General features: G+C 36.1%; 2 protein-coding genes across 4 annotated transcripts; both read right to left on the minus strand.

Moving 5' to 3' along the window:
* Nucleotides 1-926: 926 nt before the first annotated feature.
* Nucleotides 927-3,675, minus strand: LOC127656071 (non-histone chromosomal protein HMG-17-like). Its single transcript, XM_052144232.1, has 6 exons — nt 3,459-3,675; nt 2,524-2,559; nt 2,242-2,271; nt 2,099-2,149; nt 1,858-1,917; nt 927-1,615 (listed from the first exon to the last, which is right to left on the minus strand). The coding sequence occupies exons 1-6, from the start codon at nt 3,471-3,473 to the stop codon at nt 1,580-1,582; spliced, it is 228 nt and encodes a 75-aa protein (XP_052000192.1). The 5' UTR covers nt 3,474-3,675; the 3' UTR covers nt 927-1,579.
* Nucleotides 3,676-6,319: 2,644 nt separating this feature from the next.
* Nucleotides 6,320-17,100, minus strand: LOC127656243 (dehydrodolichyl diphosphate synthase complex subunit Dhdds-like). 3 transcript variants are annotated; one of them, XM_052144459.1, is made up of 9 exons: nt 17,077-17,100; nt 16,390-16,463; nt 16,181-16,297; nt 14,488-14,630; nt 14,285-14,401; nt 13,554-13,655; nt 13,137-13,251; nt 11,112-11,219; nt 6,320-7,200 (listed from the first exon to the last, which is right to left on the minus strand). In XM_052144459.1, the coding sequence occupies exons 2-9, from the start codon at nt 16,450-16,452 to the stop codon at nt 6,958-6,960; spliced, it is 1,008 nt and encodes a 335-aa protein (XP_052000419.1). In that variant the 5' UTR covers nt 16,453-16,463; nt 17,077-17,100; the 3' UTR covers nt 6,320-6,957. The 3 variants fall into 3 exon arrangements, with proteins under 3 accessions (XP_052000419.1, XP_052000420.1, XP_052000421.1); XM_052144460.1 differs by lacking the exon at nt 17,077-17,100 and adding an exon at nt 16,727-16,811; XM_052144461.1 differs by having other exon boundaries at nt 6,993-7,200; nt 11,134-11,219.
* Nucleotides 17,101-18,460: the final 1,360 nt, after the last annotated feature.

The following is an 18,460-nucleotide window of genomic DNA, read 5'->3' on the forward strand; positions in this document are numbered from 1 at the left end:
TAATGTGTTTGCAAGTAGGTTTCACCTTATAAGGTCAAATCAGTCTGTGCTAGTGTAAAATATTCTTGTACTCTCTCTACAAGAAATTCCTGTTTTACAACTTTTAAGGGGGTATTTTGAAGGGTCATCTCACATTTCCCAAAATTGCTCAAAAACCCAAACAACTGGCCTCTAAAATGTTGATTTGTGGCATCACCATCATAGTCGCCATTTAAGGAATGTTTTCCTTTTCCAAAGAACACATTTCCACTCCTTCAGTGAGAAACTGTAAAAACAGGTTTTTATTGACTTGAGACTGATAGGTTTATTCTATGCAATATATAGGCCTAACTGTCCATGAGAAATATGGCGAACAGAGCCCGATTTTAGGTAACAAATGATGCCACCTGCCGGTCAGTGAATGAATTAGTTGCAACTCGTTCCTTATTACACAACAGTGGCCTCTAGTGGAAAACAAACGTAACTGCACCAATTTTCTTTTTTGTTTGGTTAGTAGACCACAATTAAAGCAAACTTTTGTATTAGGTAACATACATTATATATTGTTTTTAATCTTTCCATCTACTTGGTCATTTTTGAAAACTGAATTTACATTCTTTGTCCGATCACATTATTACTTACAGGATTACAACTCACCTTGCAATACATTTTAACCTGAGAAATCCGTGTAATAACATGACGATAACATTTTTAATGCATTGACAATTGTTTTTTAATTTCCTCTTTTGCAATCCCAGCTACCTAATTTGATTGCAACTCTTAGCATATATACACACATGCACTTTACAATTCTCCACCTTAAATTGCCATTGCAAAACTAGCATTAGATTTTCATGAACTGGTTTGAATAAATACTAATTTTAATCTCAAGTCAGTAGGCCAATTATAAGTATTTTTCTACATGCAAGAAGGTGACAAGGCTGTCATTTTTCTGGACAGTTTTTTTTTATTCAAAACCATTTAAAACGAAGCGCTTTGCACAGTCACTGAATATCCTTCCACTGTTTCAGAACATAACTTAAATAAAAAAAAAAAAAAAAAGACAAATTCTAACACACCTCTATGAAATTTTAAGTTCACATTGTCAATTTATTCATCATTTATGAAATTTTTTTTTTTTATCTTTTTGTGACAATTTCATTGTAACATTCTTTAAAAAAAAAAAAAAGTAAAAATTAAAACAGTATTTGTAAGATTAAATGCTAACAACATGGTGAAAACCCTCCTCACAACATTTTAGAAACACTCTTAAGCTGCCTTTTGAGAATGTTTTGGTGTTTAAAATCCAAAGAAAAAGAAAGAAATACACAAGCTAAGGACAAAATTGGTGCATTTTACCATTTTAAACACCGATTTAACGAATGTGGAAACCATATTTGGCAAGATAAAGACGGCTTGATTCTAAAAATGGGATACGAATGGACATGAATGAAACATAGTAACTCGTGTCAAATCAATCAATACATCAAAAAGCAAGTCAACTATAAATGTTATTCTTAATATAAAACTTGGTAAAAAATAGTTATTTCAAACTGTACAGTCACCAAGTACATAGATGGATCAGACACACATCAGCTTTTCATTTGGCATCAGCAGCAGCGTCAACCTTTTGTGCCTAAAATGATGGGATAAATAAGAACAGTCAGTAAATGAAAGACAGAATAACTAAAGGGAAATCCGTAAAGTCATCTTCTACTGTCCCAAGCCATTTTAGTCATATCTAATTCAAAGTTTGATGCGCTGTACATCCATGGCTATAAAATGTTTTAGACATGGTAGTTGCCATTATCTTTTCCTTTAACTCACATCTGTGTTGATTGTGGTGTTGGAGGCTTAAAACTAAGATGTGGTACAAACCTGGTCTGCCTTGGCATCTCCATTTTCAGCAGGGTTACCCTTCTTCCCCTTGGCGGGCTTCTGTGTGACCAGTGACAATAAAAATTAGGACGATTCTAACAACAGACATGTAACCGAAGACTGATGTTTAGGATGCATTAACAGGAGGTCAATGCCCAAAGTTCTCCATCAGAACAGAATGACTCAAATATCTTGTCAAATCTATATGAACAACCAATAATGCAAATATGTTCATCCTTACCTTAGGCGCAGCTTTTTTGGCCTTTGGTTCTGCTTTAGGGGGAGCTGGTTTCTGTAAACCAATTTCGATATAAATTAGACAAAAATAACTTCAGATTTAAAGACAATTTCCCATTCATTTCTATCGCATTGATTGATACTTACAGCAGACAACCGTGCAGAGCGTCTTGTTGGCTGCAATGGAAAAAATATATATATTTCATGATTATAACCAGAGCAAATGATCTATGGGAACATACATAGCCATACGAGCATAATGACAAAATAATAATATTAGTACATTAAGACACTGGGCCTCATTTATGAAACACGAGCAGTAAATTCTTACATTGAATATAATTTTTCCAAACGTGTTTCATAAACAAAAAGATGTAAAAAATAAGTACAAATTAGTAGTAATAATAAATTAAATAAAAAAAGACAAACCTCCTCTTTGCCTTTGGCGGCTTTGTCACCATCAGCCTAGATAAATACATTTAAAAAAAAATTAGAAAAATATACAAAAGTGTTACAGAAATGTAATATTTTCAAAAGAATCGAAACACTTCGCGGACACAGTTACAGGACATTGCGTCACGAATGATAAACCGCCATTGTTTGTCATAACGGATAAGCGCGTTCTGTTTTTGTGGTGAGTTCCCGCGCGTTTTCAAATTTCAAATTCAAATCCGGGCAAACACGGCTTCCTTTTGTTTGGCTGCATCACTACGCGCCTTTTAAACGAGCGATGGGCGATTATGGCGTTGCAGCGCCAAAGTTATTTTATTTTCGTCTCGGAACCTTTGGGAGGCATTTAAAAAGGCGTTGAGACACTAAAATGAACTATAAACCAAATATAAGCCGTCCAAAAACGTTTAACAAGAAAGACACCGTCTTCTGCCACTAAAGACAGGTGCTGTAAAGATGGCAGCTTGACGTTTCGAGAAGGCGCATTAACAGGAATAGCCACAGCGGAGCAATAAATCACATAAATGCTTTTAAATACCGAAAATACACATGATATCAGATTAGCGTTGCACAAAAGTCAAATAAAGCAGAAATAACCGCGAATTGTGACCGCACTATTTTTCCCACCAACTTAAAAACACACACACGGATCAGGAAAAACGGCAATACTGTAATAAATTCGAAGGTATTGATTCCATGTAGACTAGTATAAGAGTTGAAAGACCATGAAAAGCGGTGTATGACCTGTAAATTCCCTCCTTTTGAATTATCTAGTAATTTGACGGATTAAACAGGATGTGGAGTAACTATAAAAGAATAGAGCATTATTAGCCTTTTTCACACGCTCCACTGATTTTATTTCAGCAGAAAAAGACGTTATATTTATATTAAAAGATATTGCAATGTGTCCTTACCTTTCTTTTGGGCATCTTGACTCCAAAAAAATTAGCAAAAAAATGCTACGATCAAAATATTTGTGTAAATAACGTGCTGGTGAGCGACGACGCCGTGCACGCCTCTCTACGGTTCGCGTAAAAATACAATAACGGCTGTATATGTTTTACTAAGTTTTTATATTGAAATTTAAGATAGAAACCGGTTGAAACCAGATTCGGCGTATACGGCTCAGGGATTGGCTGCGAAGACGATCACGTGTCACTGGGCGTCGCTTATCTCTTAAAGCAACAATGACAAAATCCTCCGGTCAGATTTCAAAAAGCAGACGGATGCTCGTCCTAGTCTTTGTAAAATGGACGCCTCCTATTGGCTAGAACGGAATTAAAGCGGGAATTTAATTTTTAAAAAGAATTTTTAACACTTAAGTTCACACTACAAGACTCACATTTTACAATAAAAGTAAAGTCATCAAAACCACAAAATAACACACATGGAAGTATATTATGGAGGTCGAAATTTATTCATAAATAAATACAGAAATACATGTATAAGTAAAGAAATCCACAAATTTGTCATTAAATAATATATAAATAATTAAATGTGCGAGTGGATATACAAATAATTAAGTAAATACATAAAAAATGTGCAAATATACAATATACATTTCTGTATTTATTTTTTCTTCATGCACCATGCTAATGAGAGGATGTCAATCAAACATCAGCAGTGTTGGGTAAGTTACTCTAAAAAATTAATTCATTACTAACTACTCTTTACATCTTCTTTACTCTGAAAAAAAGTAATTACTCTGTCTGAAAAGTAATTGTGTTACTTATTGCTAATTACTTTCTAAAACCCTTAAGCTGTGTTCACACTGCCAGCGACGCACAGCGACAAAACAACCTCATCTCATTCATTTTCAATGAGAACTGACGACTTCCAGCAACACGAGCGACAGCGACCATTGGCGACCGGATGTGAGTGTGACCAGTGACGCGACAAAGATGAGAAATGCAACTTTATGCAAATGAAGAGCGACTTTCGGGAGCGACATCCAATATGAAAGATGGTAGAGCTCATGTGATCCTAATATTTTAATAATAATATTAATTGTACAGAAACAGTGCTGTTTAGACTCTCCATACGCACCACTAGCGACCTAACAGCCGCTGGCGACTTGTAGTGACAAAGTAGCTGGCAGTGTGAACACAGCTTTATCAACATTGACCAGATGAAAAATACAAGGACAGACATGAAATTTTAATTCTTTCAAACAAATCATATAAAATCAAATAAATTATTAATGAACTGCCCAAACAATTTAAGGGGGCAGCGTCAAATTAGAAAACATAAATTTTAACATTCAATGTTAAATTTCGATTCTAAATTCATTATTGTTTTATATAGAATTGTTATATAGTCTATACAGTATTTAATGCAATTACATTAGAAGTAACTGTAATTAAATTGAGAGTAATCCCTTCACTTTTTTCAATAAAAAAGTAATTTTATTACAGTACTTAATTACTTAGTAATTACCCACCACTGTCTGTAAATACGTAAATAAATCCACAAATTTGTCTGTAAATAAATAATTAAATGTGCGAGTGGATATACAAATAATAAAATACATAAATAAATAAATGTGCCAAATAATACAATATAAATATGCATTTCTGTATTTATTTTTCTTCATGCAACATGCTAATGCGAGGATGTCAATCAAACATCAGTAGGCGGACTTTATGACACCGTTGGCTGATCATTGTAAAAGTGCTTCGCTTGAATATGACATTAATAAGGACAATACCGACTTTTCACAACCAATAAATTAATAAATGAAACTATTCGCTGCCTCGCAGAGCAACTCTGCTATCGACATTCTCCTCATCATAGTGAAACTGCAAACTCCCGCCAAAAAACATTGCACCTGGTATGGGTCGTTTGACTGCTGACATCCTCTCATTAGCATGTTGCATGAAGGAAAAATAAATGCAGAACAGCACACAGAAATAAATGTGTTATTAAAGAAATATGGAATAAAATCAACTTTTTTGTTTTGTTTTATATTGTATTTTTGCATTGATTGGAGCATTTATTTGTATGTCTCCTCGCACATTTAAATAATTATATATTTATTTATGCATGAATATGCAGATTTAATTTATGTATTTATTTATTTTTGCAGGTTTTGTCCTGTATAGTAAATGAACCATTAAGTGACCAAAATATCTCTTATATTTATCTTATTTTACAGCTCTGCAAACTTTATAAGGTACATCCTGGAATGCTTTTTAAACAGTACTGAAGGAGTTCCAATGTATGCTGAACACTTGTTGGGTGTTTTTCCTGTAATATTCACTCCAATTTATTCATTAAAAACATTTCTTTTAAAATTAAAGTAGCCCAATGTATACTCAATTAACAACATTTGTGATTTAATGTTGATTACCACCAAATTTAATTTCCATGTATATCTCCTTTTCTTTAAAAAATAAAAATAGAAAATTGAGATTACAGTGACAATGGAAGTCAATGGAGCCAATTTGTGGAGGGTTTAAAGTCAGAAATGGGTGCTTTTAAACTTATAATTTCATTATGACACTTAAATTAATTCTTCTGTTAAAACGCATGTATTATTTGAGCTGTAAAGTTGTTAAAATCATCGTTTTCACAGTCGTTTTAGGGTTTATAGCATTACGTCATTATGTCAACAGTTGTAAAATTTGTAACTTACAATCAGGAAACAACTAGAAATTCTCAAAAATACAAAAATGTTCAGGAATCTGATCAGAACTCACTCTCAAATTAAAATAATTGAGATAAATGTATAAATTGACATAAATATATTTATTAGTTTTACATTTTATTTTCTTTGTAAGGAATGGAATTGTTAGCCAGATGTGACCAATATGAAATCATTATGTACAGCGTTTCCACGGTAACTAAAATAACTTGGACATGTCAGGGAATTTCAGAACTGCGTTTTGGAAATCATGTTATTAAAATTAATCATGGAAAATACTATAGTTGAATATGGATTCTCTAGTTATGCTCTGCTCTAAAATATTTAATTAGCTAGATATTGCTCGAGTAAAACATGCTCACAAGCCTTAGTGATTTGTAAATCATTGTCAAGTCAGACAGGTTTATAAATCAGTCTGAATTTGAATTGTTTTTAAAACGGGTATCCAATACTGACAAACGACTGGAAACGTCATGAACATTCATAGGTCAAAAAGTGAGGGAACCCTGTTTAGATCTCTGCAAAAACACAAAGACACAGTGCAATAAAACAAATTTCACCCATTGCATTTTCTGGCATTTCTAGTTTACAAAGGCAGCCCCTGCTATCAATCAAAATGAATTAAATGTAAAATTTGTAATCCACTGCTAGAGGACATATTTCCAAGATAAACATACAGTACACATGTAACCACAACCCCATAAAACGGGGTGAAACATCTTTCCATATCTAAATTATTTACAGATTGCTAAAAATATATAAGTTCAAATCTAAGCAATGACAGCCTGGCTGCTTAAATCGTTGATGAAAGTGTCTCTCTTGTGCTGAAGGGCATTGAGAAAGCAGCGAACCCTCTCTTCCCGACTGGCAATGTAGTTTAACAGCATTGTCTCTTGACTCTGGGCATCCATGGGTTTTCCATTTCCATGATGGTGAAGGAGTTCAGTCACACAGGTGCGATCTGCTTCCATCTGCTGTAGCACTTGGTCTTCTTTGTGTAGATCCCGAGCTTTCTACAACACACATTTACATATGGCACTTATACATTGAATACAAATTCCAGTTTTTAATAAATGCATGCTTTAACATATTTTTAAGTTTAAGTTTAAATAAGCTTGTGAAGATCCTAAATGTTAAAAGTGTGGTATCAGGAAACCATTTATGCAATATTTTTAGCTAACACATATGAAAACATAAAGTGCTATGAAAAAGTATTTGCCCCCATCCTGATTTCTTCTGTTTTTGTATGTATCTCACACTAGGCAATTGGAGTAAACACAAAATACAGTTTTAAATGATAATGTTAGTGAAACAAAACATTTTCCAATACCAACTAGGCCTGAATGAAAAAGTATTTGCCCCCTTAGTAACTAAATCCCCAAATGAAACTCAATTCATAATGGGGTTCAGCTGGACTAGACACACCCAGACCTGATTACTGACAGCCCTGTTCAATCACATCAACACCTAAATACAACTTGTTCAGCTGCATGAAGTTGGCTAAAAGGTCTCACCAAGTAGCACACTATGCCAGGGTGGAAAGAAATTCCAGAAATGATGAGGAAAAAGGTGATTTGGAAGGGTTACAAAGATAGAAGAAGTCTCTGGGACTCCAAAGAACCACAATGGAGAAAACTTGGCACAGTAGTGAACCTTCCCAGAAGTGGCCGACCTTCCAAAATTCCTCCAAGAGCACAGCGACGACTCATCCAGAAAGTCATAAAAAAAGCCAAAAACAACATCCAAAGAACTGCAGGTCTCTCTCGCATCAATGAAGGTCACTGTTCATGACTCCACTATCAGAAAGACACGGGGCAAAAATGCCACACATGGAAGAGTGGCGAGGAGAAACCACTGCTAACCCAGAAGAACATTAAGGCTTGTCTGAATTTTGCCAAAACACACTTTGATGACCCTCAAAGCTTTTGGGAGAATGTTCTGTGGACTGATGAGTAGAAAGTGGAACTGTTTGGAAGACGGGTCCCGTTACATCTGGCGTAAATCAAACACAGAATCCCACAAAAAAATCATCATCCCTACGGTCAAGCATGGTGATGGTGTCGGGATGCTTTGCTGCTTCAGGGCAATAATTGAGGCAAACATGAATTCTGTTCTCTACCAGAAAATCCTAAAGGAGAACGTCCCGTCATCAGTCCGTGAGTTGAAGCTCAAGCGCAGCTGGTTTATACAGCAAGAAAATGATCCAAAGCACAGGAGTAAGTCCATCTCTGAATGACTCAAACGAAGCAAAATTAAAGTTTTGGCCTAGTCAAGTCCTGACTTGAACCCGATTGAGATGTTGAGGCAGGACCTGAAATGGGCAGTTCATCCTCATAAACCCTCCAATGTGACTGAAATAAAGCAGTTTTGTGAAGATGAGTGGGCCAAAAATCCCCCACAGCGTTGTGAAAGACTGATCTCCAGTTGTCAGAAGTGTTTTTGTTCAGTTGTTGCTGCTAAAGGTGACACAACCAGCTATTACATTTAAGGGGGAAGTTAGTTTTTCACATGGGTGTTGGATAATTTTTTTTCTTCAATAATTTTTTTTTTTAATTCTCTCTCTTTCATATATATATATATATACACACACACACACACACACAGACAGTATCTCACAAAAGTGAGTACACTCCTCACATTTATGTAAATATTTGATTATATCTTTTCATGTGACAACACTCAAGAATTGACACTTTGCTACAATGTAAAGTAGTGAGTGTACAGCTTGTATAACAGTGTAAATTTGCTGTCCCCTCAAAATAACTCAACACACAGCCATTAATGTCTAAACCGCTGGCAACAAAAGTGAGTACACCCCTAAGTGAAAATGTCCAAATTGGGCCCAAAGTGTCAATATTTTGTGTGGCCACCATTATTTTCCAGCACTGCTTTAACCCTCTTGGGCATGGAGTTCACCAGAGCTTCACAGGTTGCCACTGGAGTCCTCTTCCACTCCTCCATGATGACATCATGGAGCTGGTGGACGTTAGAGACCTTGTGCTCCTCCACCTTCCACTTGAGGATGCCCCACAGATGCTCAATAGGGTTTAGGTCTGGAGACATACTTGGCCAGTCCATCACCTTCACCCTCAGCTTCTTTAGCAACATGCTGGAATTCTGCCCTGCGACCCAGTCTCCGAAGGGAGGGGATCATGCTCTGCTTCAGTATGTCACAGTACATGTTGGCATTCATGGTTCCCTCAATGAACTGTAGCACCCCAGTGCCGGCAGCACTCATGCAGCCCCAGACCATGACACTCCCACCACCATGCTTGACTGTAGGCAAGACACACTTGTTTATGTACTCCTCACCTGGTTGCCGCCACACACGCTTGACACCATCTGAACCAAATAAGTTTATCTTGGTCTCATCGGACCACAGGACATGGTTCCAGTAATCAATGTCCTTAGTCTGCTTGTGTTCAGCAAACTGTTTGTAGGCTTTCTTGTGCATCATCTTTAGAAGAGGCTTCCTTCTGGGACGACAGCCATGCAGACCGATTTGATGCAGTGAGCGGTGTATGGTCTGAGCACTGACAGGCTGACCCCCCCACCCCTTCAACCTCTGCAGCAATGCTGGCAGCACTCATTCGTCTATTTCCCAAAGACAACCTCTGGATATGACGCTGAGCACGTGCACTCAACTTCTTAGGTCAACCATGGCGAGGCATGTTCTGAGTGGAACCTGTCCTGTTAAACCGCTGTATGGTCTTGGCCACTGTGCTGTAGCTCAGTGTCAGGGTCTTGGCAATCTTCTTATAGCCTAGGCCATCTTTATGAAGAGCAACAATTCTTTTATTCAGATCCTCAGAGAGTTCTTTTCCATGAGGTGCCATGTTGAACTTCCAGTGACCAGTATGAGGGAGTGTGAGAGTGATGACACCGAATTTAACACACCTGAGACCATGGAACACTAACGAGTCACATGACACCGGGGAGGGAAAATGGCTAATTGGGCCCAATTTGGACATTTTCACTTAGGGGTGTACTCACTTTTGTTGCCAGCGGTTTAGACATTAATGGCTGTGTGTTGAGTTATTTTGAGGGGACAGCAAATTTACACTGTTATACAAGCTGTACACTCACTACTTTACACAGTAGCAAAGTGTCATTTCTTCTATAGTGTCATATCTATAGTTAAATATGGATTCTCTAGTTATGCTCTGCTCTAAAATATTTAATTAGCTAGATATTGCTCGAGTAAAACATGCTCACAAGCCATAGTGATGTCTGATTTGTAACTAAATCATTGTCAAGTCAGACAGGTTTATAAATCAGTTTTTGTTTTTAACACAAATATCAATGTTCCTTGACATTATTTGTCTTAAATTCCATAGAATTAAGATTTTGAGTGTTAATAACTCTATTAAGTACAAAATTGTGGTTACAGGGAATACCCATAATGCCTTGCACATTGAATTATTTAATTATGCTTCATTGGTCAAAGAGAACATACGGGGGTATTTAAATAGTTGTAATTCATAGAGGTTTTAGCTATAATTATTATTATTATTATTATGTTGTTTTATGTTATTTTGTTAGAAGTTGGATTGTGTGATGTCACTATTAGGGTGTCTCTGCATCTCTATGGAGAAATACATTTATTTAATGATTGACCTAGAATCAGTTATATTATTCTTTATTTAAGCTGTTATTTTATGACCCAAATTTGAGTCCATTCAATTACAATTATTAAGTAGAAACAACAACATCTAAATGGCAAATCTGAGTTAAGTCTACTTGTACATACCGGTAGTCATATTAACTTACATAGTATGTAAGTTAATTATTGTTACAAAGTTCATTATTTATGAACACCAAGTGAACTTAATTACACATAGTTTGGAGATTTACTTGATTCAATTGAGTGGAACAATTTTACTCAATTGAGTTAAGTCAACTTATTAGGGTTTTCAGAGTATACCTGGAGAGATTGAGAACTCAACTGGTACTGCAGAATGGCATCACACAGATTCCAGAAGGAATATTCTGGCCACAGGATAGACTGGAACACCAGACACGAATATGAGGTCTGTGGAGTTTAAAATAATTCAGAGAAAAAAAAATTACTTTTACTGCTTCAGTGCAGGGGTAAGGTACATACTAAACACTATGTGCACTGCATATAATGATCCATAAGACTGGTGAAAGAGCTTAACTGCCGTTAGTGTTGTTTTGTAACAGGAATGTTCCAGGTTAAATACTAGTAAAGCCTAGTCGACAACATTTGTGGCATAATGTTGATTACCACACAAAAATACATTTTGACATCCCAAACCTTATTTGTTTTTAAATTATTTTCAATACCCGGAATACAGGGTTTAGTTTTCATGACGATCAGGTTGTACTATTAGATTCACTTTATACAGAAAAGATTAGCAAGAGATTTTATCACACTAAAATCATGTTAACATGTATATTGTTTCCATCTTGTGGCTATACTTTTGAAATCAGGGTTCGTACAGATGCTTCAAAGTTAAATTCAAGGACTTTTCAAGCACGTTTTTGTTTGATTTTAAGGATTATGCTCGAGATGTCATTAAAACTAATTCTTTATTTGTTCATTTTCAATTAAATATTTCATTCATTCCGTTAATTTATTTGTATAAAACCACTTATTACAAGTACAGCATGCATATCTCAATGTGCATCTTTAAATGCCAACTATGATTCATTCATGATGAAATTGATGTGCAGTTGTAGTGTGCTCCCTTAAAACCCACTTCGCTTTCCAACAAAGGAGAATAAGTCTGTAATCAATAGTGCATATGACTCATGTGCTCTTCCATGTTTTCTAAAGTCACACAGATTTATGTGAGGAACTGACCGAAATTACGAATGGGTCATCCTCAAAGAATTTTGACTTTCCAACTTACAAAGTATTGAAATGTTCAGTTCAGTTTTTGCCTCATAGAAGTGGTGTACCAGTTGAAGGGGACAAGGATTTTTTTCAGGCAATTTACAATTTCAAATATATTAAAAAAAAACTTGCAAAGCAGAGTCAAGCCATTTCACATCATTAAACGTTAGGTTATAGAATGACACCTTTTATTTATTTTTTTGCTATTTGAAAGCTTTTATGACTAAAAAAGTCAAGGGACATGTTTGTCAACATATTTTGATATTGACCCAAATGTTGTCAGAAATTGTTAAAAATTGTAAAATAAAGAGGGACAAGTCTAAATTATTTTTAGTGGCAGTTAACATTATGCCGCAAATGCTATTCATTGAGCTTAACTTGAATTGAACCCCGAATATTCCTTTAATCTGCATTCTGGGAAATACTAAAAACAACACTATACACCGATTATCCACATCATTAAAACCACCTGCCTAATATAGTGTAGATCCCCCTTGAGCCGCCAAAACAGCACTTAACCGCATCTCAGAACAGCATACGGAGATGATATTCTTCTCATCACAATTGTACAGAGTGGTTATCTGAGTTACTGTAGACTTTGTCAGTTCGAACTAGTCTGGCCATTCTCTGTTGACCTCTCTCATCAACCAGGTGTTGTCTGTCCACAGAACTGCCGCTCACTGGATGCTTTTTTGTTTTTGGCATCATTCTGAGTAAATTCTAGAGACTGTTGTGTGTGAAAATCCCAGAAATACTCAAACCAGCCCACCTGGCACCAACCAAACGAGGGGGAGCTACACAATGTTAGGCAGGTGGTTTTAATGATGTGGATAGTCGGTGTATATTTGCCAAGCCAATAACAGGATGGAGTGTATTGTTTTCATTAGTGGCCATTATTACTGTTATTTAAGGTCTGACAGCTAGTTAAAGATCCACATTCATTGTGCTTCAGCGGTCAAATATTAATTGGATTATTACCTTGCAAATCAAGCTATGAATGCCAGTACAACTAAAATGCTGAATGTTAATGAAAGTGCCGTTTATGTAAGGCAAGAAATAGATCTGGACTTGAATGGTCATCTCCTTTACCTGCCACAGCAGGAAGTCACTAAGACGCACTTCTCCAGATGTACGGATGAGCAGATCAGGGTTTGGGGAGTTACTGCTGTACAGACACTGACTGAGGAGCCCTTCAGACACATCACTGATGAAACACACAGAAGCAAGCAAGTTTACAGGTAACTGAAATTAAACAGCTATTATTAGGGACAGAAGCTTTCTTTGCAAAAAGTAGGTTACATTAGTTTAAACTTTATTTTTATTAAACAGAGTATCAATAAAATGCAGCTAGCATCTAACCAGAAGTGCAAAGACTAATATAGTCTATATTAAATATAAATTGGCACATGTGGTACAAATGCCAGCATAGTGCAAGTGATCATGCTTCAGAATAGTAAAAAGTGTGTGCATAATAAAAGTGAGGACATGTAGAAATTCAACATTTACCTGGATTTTATTAAGCCCTGCTCTACTCCCCATGCCATTTCCTTGACTGCATTTGCAATTTCATGTCTCGATGTGTACGCAAAACACACATTTAGAAAACACCTGCAAAACAAGTTACGTTCTAGTTATTTCAAGACGTAAAAACAGTAAAAATCTAGTTTAAAACTTCAAGAATCTTTAACAATTCGGCACATTGGTATAAAGCGATGATTTATAGATTAAAAAGTATTTAAATATTGATCTTTTTCGCAGTAAAAGCGATCATTTCGCTTTTAGAAGACATTAATTTAACCACTGGACACATATGGATGACGTTTATGCTGACTGTCTGATCTTTTTGGAGATTCAAAGGTCTGATCACCATCCACATGAGGACTTTAGGATTTTAAAGACCTACTGAGCGAAGACATTTTTCTATTTTTCTTCAAATTTGTTCTGATGAAGAAAGTCATACACACCTGGGATGGCATGAGGGCGAGTAAATGATGAGAGAATTTTCAGTTTTGGGTGAACTATCCCTTTAATGGCCACATAAAAGCACATTAAAATCATGTATATCATGAATGATCAATATATTGCCCTGCCCCAATTCGTAAAGTACTGTGGGAGCATCATAACATTATATCTTATACCACTAGTGGTTTTAAAGAAAATGTATACTGTACAATAGAAGTATCAGTAAAGTTTTCCTGCCATAAGACTTGCAGAAAAGCCAAGCATGCATTGCTTACTTGTTGTGAGCTCTAGTAGACACCACAGCTTTGGCAATAAGTTGCTGCAGGTCTTCCGGCAGCAGAGTCAGATCTCCCAGCACCCGAATACACACACCATGCTTCTCGAGATTCTCTCTAGCAATGACGACAAAATGACTCACATTTGAGAGATTTCCACTTTAAATGAACAGAAGAACATGCTTTGTGCAAGAGTAACTCACTTCTCCGTCAACAGGCGGCTGAACTTCTGTCTGGCCAGCTCTATCAGACCATCCACCTCTTCTCTAGAACGCTTGAAGTTCTCAATGCTGAACGCGTAAACGGTGACCTCATGGATGCCCAGGTTTAGACACCAACGAAGTGTCTATGAGAATAAACAGAATACATCTGTGTTGCGGAGAATAGACTGTATCCAGCAATAGAAATGCCTAATACAGTTGAAGTCAGACGTTTACATACACCTTAGTCAATTACATTTAAACTCATTTAATGGTAGAAAACTTGGGTCAGTTTGGATCACTACTTTATTTTAAGAATGTGAAATGTCAGAATAATAGTAGAGAGAATTATACATTTCAGCTTTTATTTCTTTCATCACATTCCCAGTGGGTCAGAAGTTTACTTACACTTTGTTAGTGTTTGGTAGCATTGCCTTTAAACTGTTTAACTTGGGTCAAATATTTTGGGTGTCCTTCCACAAGCTTCTCACAATAAATTGCTGGAGATTTGTCCCATTCCTCCAGACAGAACTGGTGTAACTGAGTCACGTTTGTAGGCCTCATTGCTCACACGCTTTTTCAGTTCTGGATTGGGATTGAGGTCAGGACTTTGTGATGGCCATTTTGCCAACTTTGGAAGTATGCTTGGGGTCATTGTCCATTTAGAAAACACATTTACGACCGAGCTTTAACTTCATAGCTGATGTCTTGAGATGTTGCTTCAATATATCCACATAATTCTCCTTCCTCATGATGCCATCTATTTAGTGAAGTGCACCAGTCCCTCCTGCGTTAAAGCACCCCCACAACATGATGCTGACACCCCCATGCTTCACAGTTGGGATGGTGTTCTTCAGCTTGCAAGCCTCACCCTTTTTCCTCCAAACATAACGATGGTCATTATGGCCAAATGGTTACATTTTTGTTTCATCAGACCAGAGAACATTTCTCCAAAATGTTAGATCTTTGTCCCCATGTGCACTTGCAAACTGTAGTCTGGCTTCTTTATGGTGATTTTGGAGCAGTGGCTTCTTCCTTGCCGGGCAGCCTTTCAGGTTATGTCGATTTAGGACTCATTTTGCTGTGGATATAGATACTTGTCTACCTGTTTCATCCAGCATCGTCACATGATCCTTTGCTGTTGTTCTGGGATTGATTTGCACTTTTTGCACCAAACTACGTTCATCTCTAGAAGACAGAATGAGTCTCCTTCCTGAGCGGTATGATGTCTGCATGATCACATGGTGTTAATACTTGCGTACTTTTTTGTACAGATCAACGTGGTACCTTCAGGCAATTGAAAATTGCTCCCAAGGATGAACCAGACTTGTGGAGGTCCACAATTTATAATAACAGCTTGACATCACTTTCTGGAATTTTCCAAGCTGCTTAAAGGCGCAATTAACTTGGTGTATGTAAACTTCTGACCCACTGGAATTGTGATATAGTCAATTAAAAGTGAAACAATCAGTCTGTAAACAATTTTTGAAAATGTACTTGTGTCATGCACAAAGTAGATATCCCAAACGACTTGCCAAAACTATAGTTTGCTAATATTAAATGGTTAAAAAATGAGTTTTAATAACTTCAACCTAAGTATATGTAAACTGCATTTGCCACTAGGGCTTTGTTTACAACTGGTGATATATGGATGACATAACCAGGTGTACACAGGCCAAGAGGCCTTTAAATATACCTCTGCCAGTTTGTCAAAGCCCTGAGTGTGACCCTCCTTCCGTTCCACGTGCTTCTTTTGAGCGTAACGTCTGTTACCATCCATGATAAATGCAACATGTTTGGGCATCGGCCCTGCCTAAGATACAGAGTTAAAACACATTGATTATAGCATTGGATGAATATTTCAGCTCATCATTCAGAGCCACTGTATGATCATATGAATCTCACCTTTAGGATGTTGGCAGTAAGCCTTTCAATAAGTCTTAGTTCTGTCTCTCGAATCCACGACATGACAGCTATTCCTGTTCAAATAAAAAGAGTTACAGTCACTATAGTTAATTGTCCTGCAATTTTATAAATATAAATGAATTGTAGAGATTTCTGGGGATCTTTTGGAGATCTTTGGAATTAATAAATGTAAACAATTATATTAATTAGTGAACAAATTGTTTTATTTTTAGATATTTTACACTATTGGACTATTGTACTGAAATTGTCACAAAGAGCAATATCTAGGCAATAAAATATTGTAGAACATAGTGAAACTAGACAAAATATCCATTACATGTATTTCCATGAAGATTTTACTGATGCCCATGACATTTCCAGGCCTGGAAATCACAATCTGACAATCCCGTGACATTTCAATGTCCATACTTTAAATATCTATCTACCTATCTATCTATCTATCTACTCTTAAACTTCTCAATTTCTTTAGACTTCCCTTGATTTAAATCATGAATAGGAAAATGCATTGTAGACAACAAACGAACTATAACGATCTTGCGTTCTTAAAATAGCATGTCAATACTAGTACATGCATTAAACGGAGGCTTTCATTCAAACAAGTCAACAATGTTGTTAATTAAACAGTTAATTCTCTGATCTCCAAGAAATCATAAAGCTCCAACTCACAGCCTGTAGTATGACGTCTTTTTCCTCTGCCAGGACGTGACGTCATATAAACGCGTCAGCAAAAACAAAATAATTCGATTTAAAACGGTAACCACAAATTAAACTGTAATTTTTCGTAAAGTATTGCCTGAGTTATAAATATTAATAATTAATCATAATTATAATAATACAATTAATAATTCTAACGCTTTTATTCTAAATTAAATAGTTTGTTTTTTTCTCTCTGTTTAGATTATGATAGTATTAAAAATATGATAAATATCTTTTTATGTTATTTTTATTTTTATTTAATTTGTACATATTTTAGTTTGAAAGAAGGGTAAAACAATCAAATCCATGCATAGGCATTTAAGTAGCTTAATGTTGACAGCATGCTAAAAAGTTTCTAAGTTTTAATGTGACGTTCATATAACCTGTTAGTTTTAAGGAAACAAAAATTCTTAGTTTTATTTTATTTTAAATTAAATAGTTTGTTTATTTCACTCTGTTTAGATTATGATAGTATTAAAAATATATATATATTTTGTATTATTTAATGTTTTATTTTTTTTAATATTTTAGTCTGAAAGAAGGGTAAAACAATACAATTTATACATATGTATTTAAGTATCTTAATGATGACAGCATGCTAAAAAATTTTACGTTTAATGTGACCATATAACCTGTTAGTTTTAAGAAAAATGTAATCCCTGGGACATAAAAATGCACGTAATCGAAGGAACACCCAGATCGGAAAAGTATCAGACAGTAGCACTAAATTACAATTCAACAATAGGCAAAGTCTATTCTGTGGACATAAAAAGTACTCCATTTTTAAATTTCACAAAGTCACACAAGAAAGTCATAGTTTACATCTGAAGATGAATTGTTGTACTATTATAGACACTTTACTATTCCATAATCTCACTGGAGCTGAGAAGGTGTCATATTTAAAAGCTATAAAATGATAAATAATTTTCATGGCTGTTGTTTACTATATCATATCAATGCCCATGTTCTCATTTGAACTATGCCCGGGAATGTATTTCTACATGCTTATCTAAAGAAAATAGTTTTCTTCCTCCACTTTTCTCCCCAATTTGGAATTCCCAATGTGCTCTAGGTCCTCGTGGTGGCGTAGTGACTCGCCTCAATCTGGGTGGCGGAGGACGAATCTCAGTTGCCTCCGTGTCTGAGACCGTCAATCCGCACATCTTATCACGTGGCTTGTTGAGCGTGTTACCGTGGAGACCTAGTGCATGTGAAAGCTTCACGCTATTCTCCGCGGCATCCACGCGCAACTCACTACGCGCCCCACCGAGAGTGAGAACCACATTATAGCGACCACGACGAGGTAAACCCATGTAACGCTAACCACCCTAGCAACCGGGCCAATTTGGTTGCT

The sequence above is a fragment of the Xyrauchen texanus genome, chromosome 15 (assembly GCF_025860055.1).
Source record: "Xyrauchen texanus isolate HMW12.3.18 chromosome 15, RBS_HiC_50CHRs, whole genome shotgun sequence".
In the NCBI taxonomy this organism is placed as follows: domain Eukaryota; kingdom Metazoa; phylum Chordata; class Actinopteri; order Cypriniformes; family Catostomidae; genus Xyrauchen; species Xyrauchen texanus.

Coding starts and splice junctions, on each gene's coding strand:
- LOC127656243 (XM_052144459.1), bottom strand. CDS start 16,452: ATGTCGTGGATTCGAGAGACAGAACTAAGACTTATTGAAAGGCTTACT. Junction 11,220..13,136: donor GTGACTTCCTGCTGTGGCAG/GTAAAGGAGATG, acceptor TAAACTCCACAG/ACCTCATATTCGTGTCTGGT. Junction 7,201..11,111: donor TGAGTTCTCAATCTCTCCAG/GTATACTCTGAA, acceptor TGTGTGTTGTAG/AAAGCTCGGGATCTACACAA.
- LOC127656071 (XM_052144232.1), bottom strand. Junction 2,272..2,523: donor CCGCCAAAGGCAAAGAGGAG/GTTTGTCTTTTT, acceptor TTTCCATTGCAG/CCAACAAGACGCTCTGCACG. Junction 1,616..1,857: donor GAGATGCCAAGGCAGACCAG/GTTTGTACCACA, acceptor CCATCATTTTAG/GCACAAAAGGTTGACGCTGC.